General features: G+C 40.0%; 1 protein-coding gene across 3 annotated transcripts in view; it reads left to right on the top strand.

Annotated features, from left to right (window-relative positions):
* The window catches only part of SEC24D (SEC24 homolog D, COPII coat complex component), a 49,102-nt gene that overhangs the window by 23,638 nt on the left and 4,998 nt on the right, over positions 1-20,466 (top strand). For all 3 annotated transcript variants that reach the window (XM_027689824.1, XM_027689825.1, XM_027689826.1), the window contains exons 9-20: positions 5,202-5,340; positions 7,041-7,156; positions 9,831-9,955; positions 12,975-13,166; positions 13,482-13,575; positions 15,446-15,562; positions 15,832-16,002; positions 16,478-16,574; positions 17,240-17,385; positions 17,949-18,087; positions 18,485-18,603; positions 19,237-19,416. In XM_027689824.1, coding sequence (XP_027545625.1) covers positions 5,202-5,340; positions 7,041-7,156; positions 9,831-9,955; positions 12,975-13,166; positions 13,482-13,575; positions 15,446-15,562; positions 15,832-16,002; positions 16,478-16,574; positions 17,240-17,385; positions 17,949-18,087; positions 18,485-18,603; positions 19,237-19,416 — 1,635 coding nt within the window. The remainder of the gene's footprint in view (positions 1-5,201; positions 5,341-7,040; positions 7,157-9,830; positions 9,956-12,974; positions 13,167-13,481; positions 13,576-15,445; positions 15,563-15,831; positions 16,003-16,477; positions 16,575-17,239; positions 17,386-17,948; positions 18,088-18,484; positions 18,604-19,236; positions 19,417-20,466) is intronic.

Genomic DNA, 20,466 nt, shown 5'->3' with positions numbered 1-20,466 from the left:
CCAGTGTGAGAATCTTGCCTGAAAATCTCAGACAAGGGCTGCAGTGCTGGAACATCTGTGACACCGATATGTGGGAAGTGGAGCTGTGGATCGGTTCAGGCGTGAACCTCAGTCCTCCCCTGTGGTTTAACATGTGCTTATCACCCTCAGGGGTGGGGAGGAGACAACGTGAGAATGACAGCGCTGTCCTGGGGAAGTTTGGTCTGCCTCTGAGACCTTCCCTCTGCACCAGCTCCTCTCTTGCTGGGGTGAATGTACACTGGCTGAGGCAGGTCTTGCCTGAGATCTGATTGTTTAAGTGCTAACAGTTTGGAAGTCTGTTGTTCAGCACCATTTCTTGATTATCCAATTTCACGCTCCTGCTTATATCACCAGTTAATCCTGGCTGCTGACCTTCACTTGAGATACAGCATGTCCTACATCCAAGTAACAGTCAGCACCACAGAGCTGAGAGGTGCTGGAGAGCTCTGACTTGTTAACACTTGGTATTCCTGCTCTGGGATCATGACCAGCAGAACTTGCGGTGCCTCTCTCAAGGAAAAAGTGAACTTTTTTCATTTTTGCACCACCACCCCCTTCTGTTACCCATATGATATGGAAATTCTGAGGAACTAGCTAATTTTGGTATTTCTTTATATCAAATTTTTATCATTATTACATGCATTTTCCCCCATCCTCAAACTTTTAAAAATCCTCCTTCTCATATTGAATAGAGTAGCTTGGATTTGCACTCTTCACACTGCCAACTCTATTCAATTAATCGTGATATTCCTCTTAAAAAGGGAATGCTGAGTGAGGATTTCAAGGATAGTCTGAGGTATGATCCACTGAAATCAATAACTAGTTTTCTGTTTATTTTACTACACCCTGGATCATATCCCATGTGCAGTGTCCACTTGCAATTCCCCTGTCCTGCCATGATATGTTTTGCAGTGCTGTGTGTGCAGGTCAGTGTTCAGCCTGGTCTGGAGGGGTTTTGTGCAAGCAGATTTGAACATGCTTTTTGCATTTTTATGTGGTCTGTAAAAACCAGGATAGAGCCAAGAGATCCTGCATCATGTGGCTGATGCTTTAGCCATGCTGCAGTCTTGCAAGCAAACAGGGAAATATAGATGGAAAAGGACTGTGTTACGGAAATACTTGAACCTGCTGTGAACCTTCCAGAGGAGATAGTCCAAATTGGCTCGAGTCATCAGCTGAGGAGGCTGATCATGTTCAACATCTGAAAACCAGGAATAGGCAAAACAATTTCTGCCTTTGGAGGGAATGGCTCCTGATAAAAGACAGTGGGAATATCACAAAAGGAAATGCTTTCTTGACGTTTTAATGCGAATCAGTAAAGCAAGTCAAAACCAAGGGATTATTTGTAGACTGGTTAATCTTTCTCGAAAGCAATCTATGATGATAGAATAAAAGAAAACAAACCCCTTCAACAGTGCTAGGAAACAGAGACACTTCGGTTCATGACCTAGTTTCTTTCCAAAAACATCAGCGTTACATTTCAAAATTCTCTTTGATTATTCAGAGGAGTTTTTCCTCATCTTTTTACTGTACTAAACACAACAGAGTTGTTTCCCTCTGATATAATTTGCATTTGAAAAAGCAACTTGTCTCATGTAACATGTAATGCTCCATGTTTTCCAGTGGTAATATTCTTCAAAGCTTATGGAGCTGTTGGCAAGTTCCTCTTCTGGGCATGAGTAAAGGTGCTGTAGGGACACTGATCTAACTGTTTGTTTTGTTGTGTGATAAATGACTCATTTTCTTCAGTATTTGCATGTGCCTTTCTTGTTCTCCAGAGGATCTCTCTTTTAGGATTTTTCTCTTTAGAATGCCTTTCCAGAGATGTGCCATGATGATTCTTGAGCTTCATCACAGTCCTTTACTCCTACACTTACAGTTTCCAGCTGTGGCCCTGGTGATACTTTGCAGGCATCACAGGAAACCCTCAGGAGTGTGTCAGGACTTCATTTTTATAGCAAGCAATAGTAATTCAGCTTTCTCAGACTTGGAAGTGCAGGTTACAGTCCCTTTGGAAATTTTTATGGATGTGTTTCATCTTGGAGCTGTGCCATCAAAGTCTATCTATTCCTTTGTGATACTGTTCTGACTTCTGAGAGAAGTTCTTGCTGAAATATTTCCAAAATAAAACTGCTGCTATAGCAGCTCTATTTGGGGTTAAGTTATGGTTTATCAGATCAGCTTTCAGAACTTGCACTTCAGGGGGGCCTCGAGGTTCCATGGAAGAAAAAGTTTGTGCAGGTCTCCAGCATTTTCCATCTCTGCTGCCCAATCCTCCTTTGCTGTAACCTAAAATGAATGTTCTGCCTCCCAGCACAACTGACTCGTTGTACCTCTCTACTCTCCCAGTTTACAAAACAGGAATCCCTTTTGGTGTCCCTGTTCAGATTTAGCCTAGCAAGTATTTGTTTAGTCACTGGTTTTGAGAAATATTTACGCTTAATAGTGCTGGAATGCCAACAATCAATACCCAAGTGTTCCTTTTTGTGAGGTCCATGTCTGTTCTTTCTTTGGTGGTCAAAGGTTTGTGAAGAGATGAGGGGGAAGAGAAGTCCACAAGTCTGGCAAATGTCCAAATAGTTGTGGTAGAGATCTCACTTGATTCACTTATCAGTGGTAGAGATGTAAGAGAGGAAAGAAAATGCTGATACTTTACAGGTAGAAAAACCCCAGGACTATTGCATTTGCTTAAAAAACCAAAACCAACTGAAAACAAAATGAAAAAAGGTATTTTTTAATTTTCTCTCATTCCCCTGCTCCCGTGAGTTTGCCACTGACTTCCGTGGCACCATAAAGAGATCCCTCTGCTTTTTCTTTGGGTATACAGTGACATCTACAGAGTGGAGCACAACAAACAACACTTTCCTATTTAGTGCTACATCTCTTTTTTGACTGTTTTGCTTTTATGTATCATTACTTTAAATTCATGATTTTTTGCATTTTAATGCATGTAAAGTATTACTTGTCTTTGTACATTCCCACAGAAACCCACCCTTTTTTTCTTTTAAGTTATTTTACCCTGACAGAAATGACTTTGACGTTTGGAAATGCAGTTTACACACCCAAGCACAAATTCTTTTCTCTTGAGGGGTAAACTGTCCGGTTCTACAGTGAAATGCACTGAAAGATTTCACCTTTTTTGAAATAAGTTTTCTTTCACAACTGTGTTGTTTTCATCAAGAAGTGGGTTTTTGGTCCTTTTGGTCAGTACTTATTCTGAAATTATCACAGATAGCTTTATCCTTTGATGTGTTCATTATTGAGGTAATGATTTACATTATTTGAAGAAAATACTAAGTTGTAAATTCCATTTAATTAATTAATAAATCAGTAAGGGTACACATAGAGCTTTTTTGCAGAATTTTTCTTTGTTAGACAGAATCCTTAATTCTGTCACATACATTTTTGCTTGGTTTACTTTGTGGGTTTATTTTTTTCCCCTTATTTTTTTTGTCTTTAAAAGGTAATTTATTAGGTATGTGTAAGAATATAGACACCTGGGCTCTGAACTTTTTTTATTGCTTTTGTTCATGCTTTTTCTGTAAAAGTCATAATTGTGGTATTTCAAAATATAAACATTTGGGGGTAATTTTTCTTAGCTCTTGGATAACATTAAATGTATCAAACTAAGGTTTAAAATTACTGAATCAACGTATATAAATATATCAGAAGTTGGTTTAGTCTTGTTTTTTTCCCCTACCAGGTCATATACTATAATAATATTAACTGCAAACCAGATCCAGGTCTCATTAAACTAATACAGCAGAATGCTAATCAGAAAATTGCCAAGTAATGAACAAACCCCAGAACTTTTAAACCTTATTAAGCGATTGTAGCTGATGAGCAGGGTTTATAGCCAAGGCTTTCATGTCTGAAAAACGACCCCGAGAGTTTGCCAGCTGGCATTATGGGTTAATTTGGGGCAAACTCAATTTTCATAGAGGAAAGAACACAAAGTAAAATAATATCTCAGTGGAGCAGGAGGGAGCACTTAGGACCCATGTAGTAAAAATGCACTCGTATGTAGAAAATCCTTGGCAAAATGCATTAAACCCTTTGGAGAAATAAATGAGTGAAATAGTCCCTGTAAAGTATGAACAAACTATAGAATCTATATAAGTAGTTAATGCTAGAAGACAGGAGTGATTTTCTAGGTGTCCAAAGACTCTTGCCCCAATAAAAGATAATGTGTGTAATAGATTAAATATATCCATTCCTCAAGAAGAGACAGAATAATTAAAAAAGTGCTGATGTGATGTTTTAGCATTAAAAGGCATTGTCAGCACTTTTTTTCTTCTAGGGATCTGTTCTGTGTCCAAACTCTGGACATTTCTTATGCTTATGTTCAGAGATTTTTAGTTGGGATTGAAAGGAGTAAGAAAAGGAAAGAAAAATAAAAAACATAGAATTTCACAAATAATGGAGCAAACTTCCATTTTTGTAGTGGCTTCAAGTCTGACTTTTCTACCATTGAGAATAATCTTAATCTTTCAATTGCTGCAGTTATTAGGGAAAGGGGCATCTGGAAAATGTCTTCCATTAGCTGTGCGTTTTGGCAGAGGCTCTGAGCGAGCGTGGTCAGTGTAATTAAACTGCCAAGTGCTTGAGGTGCTGGACTTGTTTGCTGTATGTATTTGCCTTCAATAAATATCAGTATTTCTCCTAAATCTCCTGCTCCAACTGGTACCCCTGACATCATTTAAACATGAGTGTAGCATGTGACATGGCAGCAGGGGGGCAGCATTTAGGACAAAATATGAGCAGGTTCCTTAGCAAATACCCATTTGCAATAGATGAGCAGCAGTAGATCTCTTCAGGAAATGTTCAGTCTGACAGAGAAGGCAAAAAGACCTGACTCCAACAGACTTCTCTTAGTGAGCTGTAAAAATTACCCTTTGCTGGAAAAAAATCAGCCTGGAGCCCTAAACTTCCTATGGTTTCAAAACTTTGTAGGCTTTTGGTCTGAATCCTTCTCTTTTTCTGATAAATATCAGAATATTCGGCCTGTGAACTTGTAAATTTAGCCCCTGGGGAGATCCCTACCACACATTTTGGGTGAACGCTGAATGATGAATCATCTCTTAATCAGTGATCTCCAACAAGAGTTAAATCTGACTTAACCCTTTCTAGCTCAATTTGGTTTCAAGTTTGCATTGCTCTCTCTGTACCTCTCCATATAGACACCCCTTTATCTTGTCAACCATGGGGAGTCTGGACCGATCCGATGCAACCGGTGCAAAGCTTACATGTGTCCCTTCATGCAGTTCATTGAAGGTGGGAGAAGATACCAGTGTGGATTTTGTAACTGTATAAATGATGGTAAGTGGTATTTCTCTGACCTGTGATTCATGCAAATACCATAACACTATAAAGAAACTGTATCGCTACAATGATTTTCTTGACTTGCTGACTTGCTGAGAAAATAGTTTAGAGAGATGCAGTAACTAGGGTTATTTCATAAATGAAAAAAATTACTTCCCAAGAATATTACAGAGAAACATTTGTTCGGTACAATTTAAAAAAAAAATGTATGAAGAATAATGCTGACTCATGAAGTCCAGTCTGGTATGATCAAAACTTTATTTTAAAATTTTACATCAGCCTAGGATACAAAGCTGCTTGTGTTAACTGAAAGCAACTTCTGTGTGGAAAAAAATTAATTTCTTTAGGAAATGTAAATGTCCAGGAAGAAGCAGATGTGTAGAACCATGTTAGCCTTGTCCTGTCCATGACTGTGGTTGCAATGGTTAACTAAGCCATTAATCTTACTGTGACAAGTGTTGGTGTTCACAGAAGATACCATGCCATATTTGTTCAAGTGTGCTGCATGTGACTCATGACTGTTCTTGTGCTCTTGGCTAAATCCCAAATCTTTGCCAGAACTAGCCTTTGTAGACATTTGTATCAAGTTGGATTTGCCCAGCTGGATCACAGGGGGATAGTGCTTTCCCTAATACAGTCATCTTTTCAACTCTGAAACGTGAACCTTGACAGACTCACTCCAACCGCTTCTCTGCCTCGAGCTCAAATGTTTGTGCAAGCGTAGCAGATAATAAATTTCATAGTTTGTTAACTCTCATAAAGGGAAATATAAATGCACTGGAAACACTTTAAGAAAGACATTTAAGTTGCAGTGTCATTTTAAATCATGCTTTGTATTATTACTACAGTGTCTTTTATCCAAGTCAGAAAGCGCTTATAAAAAAAAAAACTTTGATGAGGACTAAAAATGGCCAAGAAACAAGATTGATATTCTCCTCACACACTTGCACTTTTACAGGCAAAAATGTGAAAAATAAGCATTCTGAGTATGTATTCATTGAGGAACAAGGAGCTAAAACCCAGAGGTGACTCTTCCTCAAAGTGACTCTAAGCCTTAGACTGCCTCTGTTAAATTGTTGATGGCAGACACAGTTGATTTCCTACTTTTTACCTGTACCTGGAGAAGATTCCCAGTATAATGGACCTGATGCTCTCGTACACTAGGCCAGGGCTGTGAACCTTGTAGTGCTATTTCCAGTGCAGTGATATTTTTGGATAAAGCAGGACAGGCTTTAGGAAAAGTTTTACTGCTGCCCCTCTGCAGAGCTCTGGCTGTGGTGATTTGAATTAATCTGAGGCTAGACTGTATCTGCTAACAAAATAGTCACTGTTAAGGCTGTATCCTGTGGGAAACAGGCTCCTGCCACTGGGAATGACCTGGGTCAGTTTTACCTACTCGAGGCTGACAGTGTAGAGGTGGAGGATATGGAGGTTTATAGGGGAATATCCCCATTCTCCAAATCCAAAAGGAGCCAGCATTACTGGAATATCATGTGGTTTTGTTTGGTTGGGTTTTTTTAAGCCAATGTGGGGAAAAAAACCCCACTGCAACCTGGAGAAGTGTTTAAACTCTTCCCTTGATCAGAAAAAGAGGAGCCTACATTAGTACATCACATCTGCTGAAAGAATTTGTTGTATTGTTCCCCTCCTTTCCAAATTGTAAATGTTTTTTCCCTACTTCTTTTGTTGGCTTGTAGTCCCTGCATTCTTCTTTCAACACCTGGACCACATGGGCCGACGGATAGACCACTATGAAAGGCCTGAGCTGTCCCTGGGATCTTATGAATATGTTGCTACTTTGGACTATTGCAGAGTGAGTATTTCCAGTATGCAAACCAATGTTATGTCAAGGCAAACAAGCTCCTTTAAATACTTACAGTTGAGTAAATGCACTTGTAAGGTGAGTATCAGAGTCCAGGAACATTCTAGAAAATGTAGATACACGTGGAGAATGTAATGTTTTGTTCTTTTGTGCTGCAGAGTGGGAGACAAACAAGTAATAATAACAAACAGCACAGCAAAGTCATGGATCACCAGTATTTAATGGGGCATTCCTTTGGTACTAGCTGTTGTGTTGCATTGTTTAGGGGATATATTTGAGATTCTGATGAATTGTTGCATTTTAGATGTATGTCTTCTATGGATTCTGAAGACAGGCACACACATAAATTGCCTTCCCAATATTGAAAACCTTAGTAAGGGAATTTGACCTTGTAATCTTTTCCTGGCAAGAGTAGTTTTGGTGTTCTTACCAGTAAGTTACAATGGAATGAATTCTCTCTCCTAATATCAGTTCACTGAAGGACTCAATCTAAAGCCCACTCAAGTCTCTGTAAATATTTGTAGTTGGTTTTATTAGAGAACTGAATTTGATAGTTCTGGGATCACAAATTACTTAAACTTTTCAAACTTTAGCTCATTTTACAAAACTGCAAGTGTGATTTCATCTGACCACAGCACAGACATATTTTTCTGTTCTTGCTGAAATCAGGCAGAATTTTCTCCCTAGGAGTGGAGTTGAGGTCATGGTAAGGTTAGGAAAGGCAACTGGGCCCTGCAAAGTCTTGAAGTAGCTACCAGTAACTTCCTCAGACCATCAGATTATTGCTGGTATGAAGAAAATGGACAGGTTTAATTCTACCTTTTGACTAGGGCACTGCTCCAAATCCAGTGAAATCCCTTAGATAACCTATAAAGATTTGATTGAAACCTGGGTTAAACCACAGAGCAGAAGAGAATTGTGGTGGTGAGGCATTACAGAAACCCAGTGGGGGATGCTCAGTGTGCATCCAGTGTAGCTCCATCAAATTCTGAAACCTCCTGTGTGCTGAACGGCTCTGTGCCATTTCCACCGTTCTTTTTCTCTGCTAGCTTGTTGCAAAGACTTACTGGACTGTTACAAAAATGAAATCTCCTATGGAATTAACAGTTACACTGGAAATGCCAAGTCATTAAATGTTACAGAAGTTAACATTATTTTATAATTCACTTTTCATTTGGCTCCGAGTTGTAGAGGTTTAAATATTTTATAAATCCAGTTCAAGACCAGAACTGAGAAGTCATTTCCTTTTGTGCTTATCAAATGACAAGGATGAACAGCCACAAAAAATGTTAACAAATCCCAGCTGGTTTGCATTATTGCACTCCTGCTTAGCGGATGTGCCGAGAGCACAAGCCCTCGTTTCTACCATATATTTGTCAGAAATTAGGCAGAGATTCTTTATGAATGGTGATCTGATACAAGAGTTTAGAAGCAATGTTTGGTGCAGTTTCTGAAACTTTAAGATTCAAGTAAACAGAACAGCTTTGAAAAATATACTGCCTGGTTTCAGTTCACAGGAATTAATCCTGATTTACATGAGTCGAATGAGTGCGATCAAGGGTATAATGTTTAGTTTAGTTTAAAGTGTGCCAGGGACTAAGGATAAGTCATAATTCAAGGGTTAGATGAATTTTTCTTAGATGGGGTTTCCTGAGGTTTACTTTAACAAGTATAATTTGCTTAAGTAGTCAGAACTCTGTATGAAGGCAGTGAAACCATATAATGAAAAAGCTGTTCTGAATTTGGCACCAAGTAATGACCACTGCCCTCTTAATGGGAATTAGGAAAACTCATTTTAGGGACTGTGATGATTACTGTTGCTCTGTTCACTTATTATGATCTTTCTAGGTACATCTCTAAGCACTCCTTTTTTTTCTTTTAAAACAAAAACCCCTTCCTCTTACTCTTTCTTCCTTACAGAAACCTGTGTCAGTAGTGTGTGCATGACTTGTGTGCCCCTTACACTGTGGATAAGAGGAACTCCCAAAGGAATCCATACCAGCCCCATCCCCATACTGCTGTGTGTGCAGCAGTTACATACATGGAATGTTCCACTCTCATGCTTTGATTGTCTTACAGAAATCAGCTTATTCCTGAAAGTACACTTTGCTGTGCAGAGTGCCTTGGAGTGTGAGACAGCAAGGCAGAGACAGGATGCAGACAATCACCACTGAGTGCTGCAGAGAACTGAGATGTTTTAATTCTGGTTCAGTACCTAAGTTGTACTTTCTGTTTCCAGATTGGTTAGAAATCCCTTAAACAGCTGTTAGAAGAAAAATGCTAAGAAAAGCTGAATTTCAGCATTAACAAAATTATATTGCATCTTGCTATAGGGAATGCAAAACCACATGGGTTTGCCAAAAGGCAAATTTGTTTAAACACTTGAATTCCAGCAGAAAATGTTTGTGTCGCATCTTATCTAATATGCTGTTATCCTTTAGATATTTTGTTCCATTAGGATGCTGTTTTCCAATGACAGTGTTTTATTCCAGAGCTGGACTTTACCCAATTCGTGTCAGCTTTCTGCAATAGTCACTAGTTATGATTCACAACATTTTTCAAACAACACTGTATTTACATTGCTGTATGGTACCACCTGTACATTTTTTCCTCATGACAAGACATTGTCTAATTTTCCCTGTGAATGTTTTTTTTTTTTGTGTAGGACAAGAAGCCTCCAAATCCACCAGCTTATATCTTCATGATTGATGTATCCTACAGAAACATAAAGAGTGGCCTAGTTAAACTCATATGTGATGAACTGAAGACTCTGCTAGATAAACTTCCAAGGTAAAGAAACAGAAGTGTGCTTTGTTTAACTCACTACACTACACTGCACTTTTCATGGAGCAGCTTTGCATGTTGAAAGGCAAAACCAAGCTATAGAAAGTGTACAGAAAATTTACAGTACAGGCATTTTTGGGGTGATAGTGACAAAATGTTAGTTTTTAACACTGCTGGCAGTTCTTAGACCTTGACATCTGGGTTTACTATATGAACAGAAAGAATCTGCCATACCAACTGCACGTGTAGCTTGCATTCTTTTCCTTTCTTGCAGTGAACTCTAGTGGCGTTTTCAGCTCAGTCACAGCTCATAGTCTCGACTTTACTTGCTGTAGTTGTTGTGTTTACTGCAATGCTGCTTTTCTCACTCAATTAAACAGGGAAATACCCAAACCAGAGTACTCGAGAGTGGCCAGTCTCTTAGAGCCATAGTGTTGGTGGCTTCTATCTTTAGCTCTTACTGTTAATTAGCAAGACATTTAAAGCATCTTGCTGCACTGCAAGACTTTCTTGTCCTGGTTTGTACCTGAGAGGAGAACAACTCTTGTGGGCAGCAAACATCTTATGAAATACAGCACATGTTCTTTGTGAGCATGAAACACACATGTAGCAGTCTTACTGCTGATCAGTATTATTGACAGTATATTATTTTAGTGCAGTGTAGTATGGGTTTTAGTGTATAGATATACTTTTCAATAAAAATTAAACAGTGATGACACATGTAGTGAAATGAAAGCAGTGAAAAACTCAAAAGTGATGTAGACAAGATGTTTCTCGTCTACATATAAAAAAGAACTTCCAAAAAGAAAATATATTCGAAGTGACAATACTTGCAGAGGGAGATCACACTTAAGAAATGGAGAGAGCAGTGTGAGGAAGGGTGTGAGATAAGATCCTTGGGATAATCTGGGATATGCAATTCCAGTCCAGGGCAGGCAGGTTCTTTGTCAGATGCCCATGTAAGGCCATCTCTTAAGTACTTTTTCATTGAAGATTACACTGGAGACACAAGTATTTGGTATTATCCTGAACATCTCAGAGATTTCCATCACGATCAGTCATGACTCTGAAGATAATAAGAGGCCTGAGTGGAGTAACAGAAAGCAGCTGGCAGTTTACAAACACCTAGGCTTGAATAGGGAAAGTTGAGGAAGAATGAAATCAAGTGTATCTACATCACAAAAGAGAATCATTTACCCTTCTCCTCACCGGCACTCTGCAGAGATCTGCTGCCAAATAATGTGGGCCAAAGTATTCATGTCCACTGAAAAAAGCTATTAAAAAAAAAAGGAAATTCAGGCCCTTTAGTTTCCTCAGACTTGTCTGTTGTCCTAAACAATATTAATTTAAAAAAGAACAACATAAGACATTCCACCAAAATTTGTGGTAAGACTTTGTGCTGAGACACAAAGGTCACTGTGTTCATTCAAAGTTCATTTTCTATTGCTGGACAAATACACCTGCAAAAATACTCTGCTGTTACCACATGAGGGAAAAGCCCTGTGCAGGGAATTCACCCTGTGCTTGTATCTTTAAAGAGGAAGGACTTGGGGTAGTGAAGTGATCTGTGTCACAAAAAGGTCTTGCTTGCTCAAATTTTAGAGCAGACGTGTTCAAAATGTATTCCAAGCCAGAACACAAGAGAAATCCAGAGAAATGTGTTTGTAGAAATTGTGCTTATGAGCTCAGAAAATCACCATAATGAGTTGTGCAACTATGATTTTAAGGTGCATGACTAAAACAACATTTGAATGCTTTTCTGTACATATGATTCCTTGTCAGACTTTAAAAAGAACTAAATGCTGTGTGAGCTACACAGGCAATTGTCTGCTGATCTTTAAATGGTGATAGATCTTGGATGAAGTGTGGCAGTGCGGACATGGGTAAGAGCAGTATCTGGAAAAAAGGTCCAAACACCTGCTGTGTAACACCTTTGGGACTAGGATGATGTGGATGCTTCTCTTTGAAGAAGGAGAGTGCTGTATGTATAGAAATATAATAGTACTTCGTCCTCCTCAAGTTCTGGGATGCTCCCCACCAATCATGTTACTAAGAAGACAGTGCCTGAGTGCTGGGAATGATTCAGAATTTACATCCAGAAGTGATGCACCTGTTTGAGTTACTGTATCTTGGAGGAATTACTTAAAATGCTTCTTTATGCAGTGTGCTCAATAGAGAATATTGATTCATTTTGGGTCAAAGTAGCCCCTTTCTCATCCAGCTGTGTTCCCTTAAAATGCGAATGGCAGACTAACATTCTAGACTGATGGCAGAGGTAGTTTGTAGGAGAGTAAAATTATTTCTCTGCCATGGTCAAAGTTTTAGATAAGGTTGTGAAACTGCCAGTGGAGGTTTTTGTGGTAAAGGGTTGGTTTGGTGTTTACAAGAGAAACCCTGCTACAAAAAGGTGCTGTTTTATTAGTAATTGAGACCAGTTTTTGACAAGGATTGCCTTTTAATGAATGCTCACTGAAGTTAGGACAGTGAACCTGGTAAAGGGCCAACTGGTACTTATTGGTGGTGCTGCTACTGATGGCAGAACGGGCTCGTGCTCTCAGGAGTCACCTCCACCAAACCACCCACCAAAGTCACCAGATATTCTTCCAGCCTGGTTCTGCTCTGATTGGGCATCAAGCATTAGTGGCACTGAATGACAATGTGTCCTAAATAAAGATTGTTTTCTCATCATGTCTTGTAACTAATTGTCCTCTTTTTTCCATGTTTTGATGACAACGTGGTTTATTCTTTATCTTAGGGACTTTTAACTGTTTGGGTGGGATGCACCATTGATGTAAATATATATTTTTTAAAAAAAGAAACAATAGAGCAGTTGATTTTATCAGGGTGTTTGAATTTGACCCAAGGCAAAGACTGAGGCCATTACATCTGCTTGGTTGTTGTTTGCTTTGTTGCTCCCAGCACAGATAATGATCTCTCAGAGACTGCCTTGCATGTGGAAGGAATGCTTTTATTGCGAGGTCAGAATTTCAGAATTGTAACCACTTGGGTTTTGTTTTTCTTACAGAGAAGAGCAAGAAGAATCCTCAGCAATTCGAGTTGGTTTTGTGACTTATAACAAGGTCCTCCACTTCTTTAATGTAAAAAGCAGCTTAGCTCAGCCTCAGATGATGGTGGTCACAGATGTTTCAGAAGTTTTTGTTCCTTTGCTGGATGGTTTCCTTGTTGACTTTGAGGAATCACGATCAGTTATTACCAAGTAAAGTATAATTATTCCTTTTGAGACTAAGATGTGAATGCTTTATGATATGCATTATGCCTCTTAGTCAGCTGGGGTTGGGGGCGTACATGTATCTGTGGAAATACTTTAGAAGCCAGCAGATGCTTCAAGGCCTTTATTTCCACCTCTGATGCAAAGAAATAGTGATAGCCTTCAAAACTCGTATTATTTTTATAATATACATTTGCATGGAAAATGTCTTGCTCTGTGAAGACTGGGTATGTTACAAGGTATGTTTGGGGATGATCCCAAATACGCTGCCGAGTTGAGACATTGATCCTTTCTCTTTTGTAGCTTGTTGGAGCAGATTCCAGAGTTGTTTGCAGACACGAACGAGAGTGAGACCATCTTCGCTCCTGTTATCCAGGCTGGCATGGAGGCACTAAAGGTTAGAACATTCCTCTTGGGAAGAGAACCAGCTCCAAACTAGGTTTGCTAAAAGCCAGTCCCATCACAGTGGGAAATTAGGGAAAAAAGTCATTGTTTCCAGCACTAATCTGTTGTTCTAACAATTCTAGCTTTAGTCAAAATGAGAACACTGGCAAGCATAACATCTGTTCCCAGATTTTCTTATTAAGGGAAACCAGTCCCTAGAATCTATTCTACACCAAAGGGACATTTAGGAGAAGATGAGGAGCAGGAGTCAGTTCGTTGTTCAGTATTTGGTAGAAATAAAGAAGTGTTTAGTTACTGCAGCAGAACCAATCCATATTCTGGGTGTTTGCACAGGTACCCAGTCCCTGCATGTGTGAAGGGCAGGAAAGGGAGTATAAGATACAATTTTTCTCTGCTCCTTCTCCTGCTTCTGCGAAACTTCTTGTGCAAAACAGGATATTTATGACTGTGACTGAACTAGGTGGGATTGGTGGGTTTCTGTTTGACAAGTTCTCACAGCTTGGATACAGCTGGCAGTGACTCCACAGGCCAGGATGCTGCCCAGTCCCTTTCTGTATGTCCAGGACACCCCCTGAAGTGCTGACATTTCCCTGGAGCACTGCCAGTAAACACACACCACCCTGGGTCACCACAGGACTTGTAGGGGCAGAACAGTGCTGGTTTAAAGTACTTGATTTATCTGTCAGCTTTGTATGAGTAAAGCATGAACTTTAAGTAGATAAGTTTGTTGAACCAAAATACACAACATTTCTTAAATCTGTTTCTTAAATACTAATTTAATACCTATTTTCTTGTTATTTATTCATACTGCCAGCAGATGTGTCTGAATGCTTTCCCCTAATACTTGACTTCTACAAAACAAACTTAAGGGCTCTTAATTAAGCTCTTTATTTAGCTCAGTATTTTTAAGTTAAAATTTGTAAGGATTTTCACTGGGAATTATGCATCTGCATGTATCTGTGCTCAAGAAAACAATTCCTATCTAAAAAAATAAAATGGATTGTGTTAATACTATAGAGACATTTTATAAATTTTTTCAAAAGCAATGTCAGTAATTCCTGAGGCAAATCAGGACAACCAAGTATTTGGGAAGTCTTTCAGCCTCCACCAGAATGCTTTTTAAAAGGAATTGAAGAAATTGCCATTCATGATTAAAGGTAACTGTGCAGGAAATATTAAGGGTGACATTTAATTTCTTTTAAAAGTAAGGTATTGTTTCAGTTGTGTTTCTGCCATAGCAGAGATATCTAGTTATCTCACAAGAATGCCACAGTTTATTTTGAAATGTGGAATATCTGTATCTTGTGAGCATCCTAAGATCTGGAGGAGGAGGAGGAGTACCAAAGCTGTAGTCTGTAGTCTCAGTACTGTAGATGTGAATGTGGAATCTAGTACAGGAATGCAATTGTCACTCATCTATAAAACTGTATTGAACACTAGTGTGTCTGAACTGAAAGAAACGATTTTCCTGTTAAACTACATTTGCTTTGAATTTTATCTGATTTTTGTATTTGTACTTTTTGATACTTGTTGCTTGTTGCATAATGCTTGTATCCAATTGCAAAATCTCTGAGAGAGGTACTCCCAGTTCTGCCCATCAAGATTTTAGATTCCTCTGTAGAAAGTAGTGTAAGAACATATCAGGCAACATACCTGTGTGCTGGAATAAGTTATTTACTGACAGAAAAGCCCCAGTTTGTCTGGGAACTTATTTCCATCCAGTTTTGAGTTTCTAAATGGTTTATCTATCTCTGAGGAACTTGTAGAAAATTTACAGTGTTCTCTGAGAGACCCCAATGTATGAATATTAGGCTTGTTAAAATTGCAGTAATAAACATGCCAATATGGTATCTTTGAAACAGGCTGCAGAACGTGCTGGGAAATTGTTTATCTTCCATTCTTCATTGCCAACTGCAGAAGCACCAGGGAAGCTGAAGAACAGAGATGACAAAAAACTACTCAATACAGATAAGGAAAAGGTATTTTCTACTCTGAGCTGCCAGGGGACTACTGTTACGCTGATCTTCTCTAATAGGGCATTGATCTTTTTTCATTGATGCCTCTTTAGTTATTAGTTCTCCAAGAATGTACTGAAATGGTTCCCTGCAAACATGGGCAAGGGCAACATGTGTTGATCGTAGCCATGACTCACTTCAAACTTCCTCTTCATCCTTTTGTCTTCACGTGGCCGTTTGGGTCATGGTCGGTACCTAATGTAGTGACACCTGTATTTTTTATTCCTGTGCAGACGCTCTTCCAGCCCCAGGGAAATTGTTATGAGGCCTTAGCCAAGGATTGCGTGGCCAATGGCTGCTGTGTGAATTTGTTCCTCTTCCCAAATCAGTACGTGGACGTAGCCTCTGTGGGCCTTGTCACAATGTACACTGGAGGAACACTGTACAAGTACAACAATTTCCAGGTAAGTGGTGCACGTTTCCTGCCTTTCAGATAGTAACACCTGAGGGGGAATTGTTGCTTTCCATCTCAGTTCAGTGTGTGCTTGGACATTTAACATAAAAGCAGAGTCTGGAAAAGTTGGTTATCAGCTCCAGGGGATAAAATTCAAACTTAGAAATGACAGATCAGGCTCAAGTTTGTATCTCAAAACAGTAATAAGCTGGTTGGCATCTTAAAATCCTGCCTAGGCTGTGGGATTAAGTGCAAGAGTGGATGTTACTGGAGGTTGTTTGGTTGAACAGAATTTCTGGATGTGCAGGCCTAGTGGTGAGTGGTGCACACCTGTGTATGTATGATTCTGATAACAACAGGCAATGTCTGAAATCTTTCAGAGGACTTGAGAGCTGGTAAATGTGAACAGATTTGCTTGGGGTGTCACGGGGAGGGTGCTGACTCACTGCTGAACTGGAGCTTCTCCTTCTGCTCTGCACTCACAGCTCGATGGCGACAGCCCTCAGTTCCTAAGTGACCTCAGGAGGGATATGGAAAAAAAGATGGGATTTGATGCCACAATGAGGGTTCGGACAAGTACAGGTAATGGGACCCATGGGAATGAACATAAGCATGAATGATAAATACAGTGCTGTGCAGATCACGTGTGAGATAAGGCTGCTTTAACTTCATTATGTACCGCTTCAAAAGCAATTGAATAGACTGATAAAATGCATGGATATGTGTATATATATATATATATATTTTCATATATATATATGTGTGTGTATATAGATATATATATACACTCATATATATGTGTGTGTATATATATATACACACACACACACATCCTGTATATTCCTCCTTAACAACTGCTTATCCAATCTGAGGAAGGCTTCAGATCACTGTGCACACATCATGGACTGCAAGTAAGTTGTATAAAAAGGTGTTGCTTCTGGACAGTTACATGTTCCTTATTTTCACACTAGTGACATTACTGTGTCTACTTTCCAAGCATCCTTTCATTCATGCTTACCTCAAATGCAAACACACACACAGGCCAAGCCAACAGTGCAGAAGGTCTGGGTGGTCTGTCACAGCTTTTCCTTCTCACCCAGCTGTCACTAATGCCATCAGCAACAACAGTTGGTGGCACCCACTGAGGCTGCAAAGCCTTGAGAGAAAATGGTTCCTGCTTCAGCAAGTATTGTCAATTTTATTTGCCATTTTTTTAAATAAAATGCCCCATTTTAATCTGGCCTTAGGATTCAGGGCTACGGAATTCTTGGGAGCCATTTACATGAACAACACTACAGATGTAGAGATGGCAGCGGTTGATTGTGACAAGGCAGTGACAGTGGAGTTCAAACATGATGACAAACTGAATGAAGACACTGGAGCCTTAATTCAGGTAAAAAAGTTTAATTATAATGTCATGTAATGACGAGCAACATAGCAGAAAATAAGTGATGGTGTAGGACTGATGGGAGCAAGGCACAACTTGCCATACCACCACTAAGAAAAGGTGTGTTCCCCTACCTCTGTGCTACTTGTTCTATTCAGGGACACCACAATGCTTTCCAAACACTCATTGAGACCTCATCAGCTCTTTATTTTTTCCATTTTATTATAAGTAAGTTTATTTGGAGTACAAGATTCATTGCTACTTATATGGCAGTTGTTATTGCTGTGGCACTCCTTGTATCTTTCTGTTCAAGAGCAGTCCTCTATTGCTAAAATCACTTCCAATGCTACTGTAGGACTTTTTATAACTTTAAGATGAATAACTTTTATAACTTTTAATCTACTTCCATAAGCACTACAAGTATGTAGCTGCCAGCAATACTGCCAGGCTGTGCTGGCTCCAGAAGGCATTTTATGCCTTTGATGCACCAAGCAGGTGATTCTTGCCTGACAGCAGCTTTTTGTTTTGCAATAAAAAGCAAAAGGTAGTGGTTTGTGTGTGTGTTGCAGTGTGCTCTCCTTTACACAACGGTGAGCGGGCAGCGGCGCATCCGCATCCACAACACAGGCTTGAACTGCAGCGCCCAGCTGGCTGATGTCTACAGGACTTGTGAGACTGATGCACTCATCAACTTCTTTGCTAAGTCAGGTAAAGTTACAAAAGACCAATTTGGTTTCCTTTTTTAATTTGGGTGCAGGAAGGGGAAGGAAAGGGGCTGAAGTGATTACCTAGTGGGAAATCATGTTTTGTGCCTTGCTGCTCCAAGTCTGAGCAACTCTTGAAGTCTGAAACTTTCAAAAGAGAAATAATTTCCTATTGTAGACAAACTGCCATAGAAGCAATGCTGGTGTGTAGGTAATGCACAGACCTGTGCAGGCACAGTAGTGCCAAGGGACATCCTATCACAGTGTTGGGGGTTTGGTTGTCTATGGGAGGGGCTGAAAACCAGCCACCCTCAGGTCAGTAAATCAGAAGCTATAGCAGATAATAGATACTTTGAGAGGCTGTGTCCATCTCCATGTACCAAGCTCTTCTGTGTTTGTAGCTTTTAAAGCCATTCTGAGCCAGCCCTTGAAGACGGTGCGGGACATCCTGGTGAACCAGACCGCTCACATGCTGGCCTGCTACAAGAAGAACTGTGCCAGCCCTGCCACCGTCAGCCAGGTAAAACCCACACTGTCCTCCCCAGCCAGGCTCTAGCTCAGCTGAACCCCATCCCTGCACCATTAGTGCTGACAGAAAGAACATCTCAGGGCAGATTTGTGCTTTTCTTTCAAATATAATTAATGACAGGCGGGATTAATGTTTGCACTTAGAGCACCTGGAAGCTGTTGTTCTGGAACAAAAGGCAATGCCATTGAGGACACTGATGCCCATATTCACACAGAGGGGCTCAGCCAGCCAGGGTGGAATTACACACTGACTCACAAAGGCTTCATTTTTAATTGTTGTTGAAGATGTTTGTAGTATTCTAATTTTTGACAAGTAAGACTGACTGATTTGTTTCCTTTTAAATTATTCACTCAGGTCCTGGTGATTTAACTTCACGGAAGACTCAGGCTTTTCCATCCCATGCAGTGCCAGCAGTAGTCACAAGTGTGGGCAATGAATCGTTCATTGTTAGTGAGGCCCGAATCTGTCAGAAACAAAACCAGAACCACTTATTGTGAACCTTTATTTCTCTCCTTAATTTTTCAGAGAATTCCCCTTTAATTTAGTGCCGAAAAACAGGCAGGGGTTACAGGGAGCTGAGAGCAGCTAAGACAATGAGTACGGTTTATGTGTTTGTTTTCTCAGCTGATCCTGCCGGACACGATGAAGGTGCTGCCCGTGTACATGAACTGCCTGTTGAAGAGCTGTGTGCTGGTGGGCAGAGCCGAAATCCCAACGGATGAGAGAGCCTTCCACCGCCAGCTGGTCATGGCCATGGGGGTGGCTGACACCCAGCTCTTCTTCTACCCCCGCCTGCTGCCCATTGTGAGTCCAGAGTGAGCGAGATAGCTTGCTTTTGCTTCCCTTCCATTTTCCTTTCCTTCCCTTCTTCTTTTTTATCTTTCTTTTTCTTCCTTTTTCTTTCATTTTCTCCGTTCCTTTTTATTTTTTCTTGTTCTTTTTCTTTTTTCTTCCTTTTTCTTTCATTTTTTTCTCTCCCTTCCTTTTTCCTTTTTGTAGCTTTCTTTGTTCCTTTTTATCTTTTTTCTTTCTTTTTCTATTTTCTTCCCTTCTCCTTTTCTTTTTCCTTATTTTCTTTTTTCCTTTCATTTTTCTTTCATTTTTTCTTTTTTAATTTTTCTTTTTCTTTCATTTTTCTTTTCTTTCTTTACTTCTATCCTTTCTTTTTTCTTTCTTCTCTTTCCTTTTTTCTTTCTTACTTTTTTCTTTCTTGTTTTTTTTCTTTTTCTATTCTTTTTTTTTCTATTTTCTTTCTTTTCGTTTTCTTTCTCTTTCTTTCTTGTTTTCATCTGTCTGTCTGTTCATCAATCCATGTGTCTGTCTGTCCATCTGTGTGTCTGTCCATCCATCTCTCTGTCTGTCCATCCTTCTCTCCGTCTATCTGTCTGTCTGTCTGCGTGTCCATGTGTTCATCTGTGCGTCTATCTGTCGGTCTGTCTGTGTGTCTCTCCATCCATTTGTCTGTCCATTTGTCTGTGTCTGTCTGTCCATCTCTCTGTGTGTCTCTCCACACATCTGTCTGTCTGTCTTTCCATCCATCTCTGTGTCCATCTGCCTGTCCGTCCATCTGTCTGTCCGTCTGTGTGTCTGTCCATCTGTCCATCCGTCCGTCTGTCCGTCCATCTCTGTGTCCGTCCGTCCGTCTGTCCATCCGTCTGTCTGTCTGTCCATCTCTGTGTCTGTCTGTCTGTCCGTCCGTCCATCTCTGTGTCTGTCCGTCCGTCCGTCTGTCTGTCCATCTCTGTGTCCATCTGTCTGTCCGTCCGTCTGTCCGTCCGTCCATCTCTGTGTCCATCTGTCTGTCTGTCCGTCTGTCTGTCCGTCCATCTCTGTGTCCATCTGTCTGTCTGTCTG

The sequence above is a fragment of the Neopelma chrysocephalum genome, unplaced genomic scaffold, assembly GCF_003984885.1.
Source record: "Neopelma chrysocephalum unplaced genomic scaffold, ASM398488v2 Primary Assembly neopelma1_78, whole genome shotgun sequence".
Lineage (NCBI taxonomy): Eukaryota > Metazoa > Chordata > Aves > Passeriformes > Pipridae > Neopelma > Neopelma chrysocephalum.
This window is presented reverse-complemented; position numbering and strand designations above follow the sequence as displayed.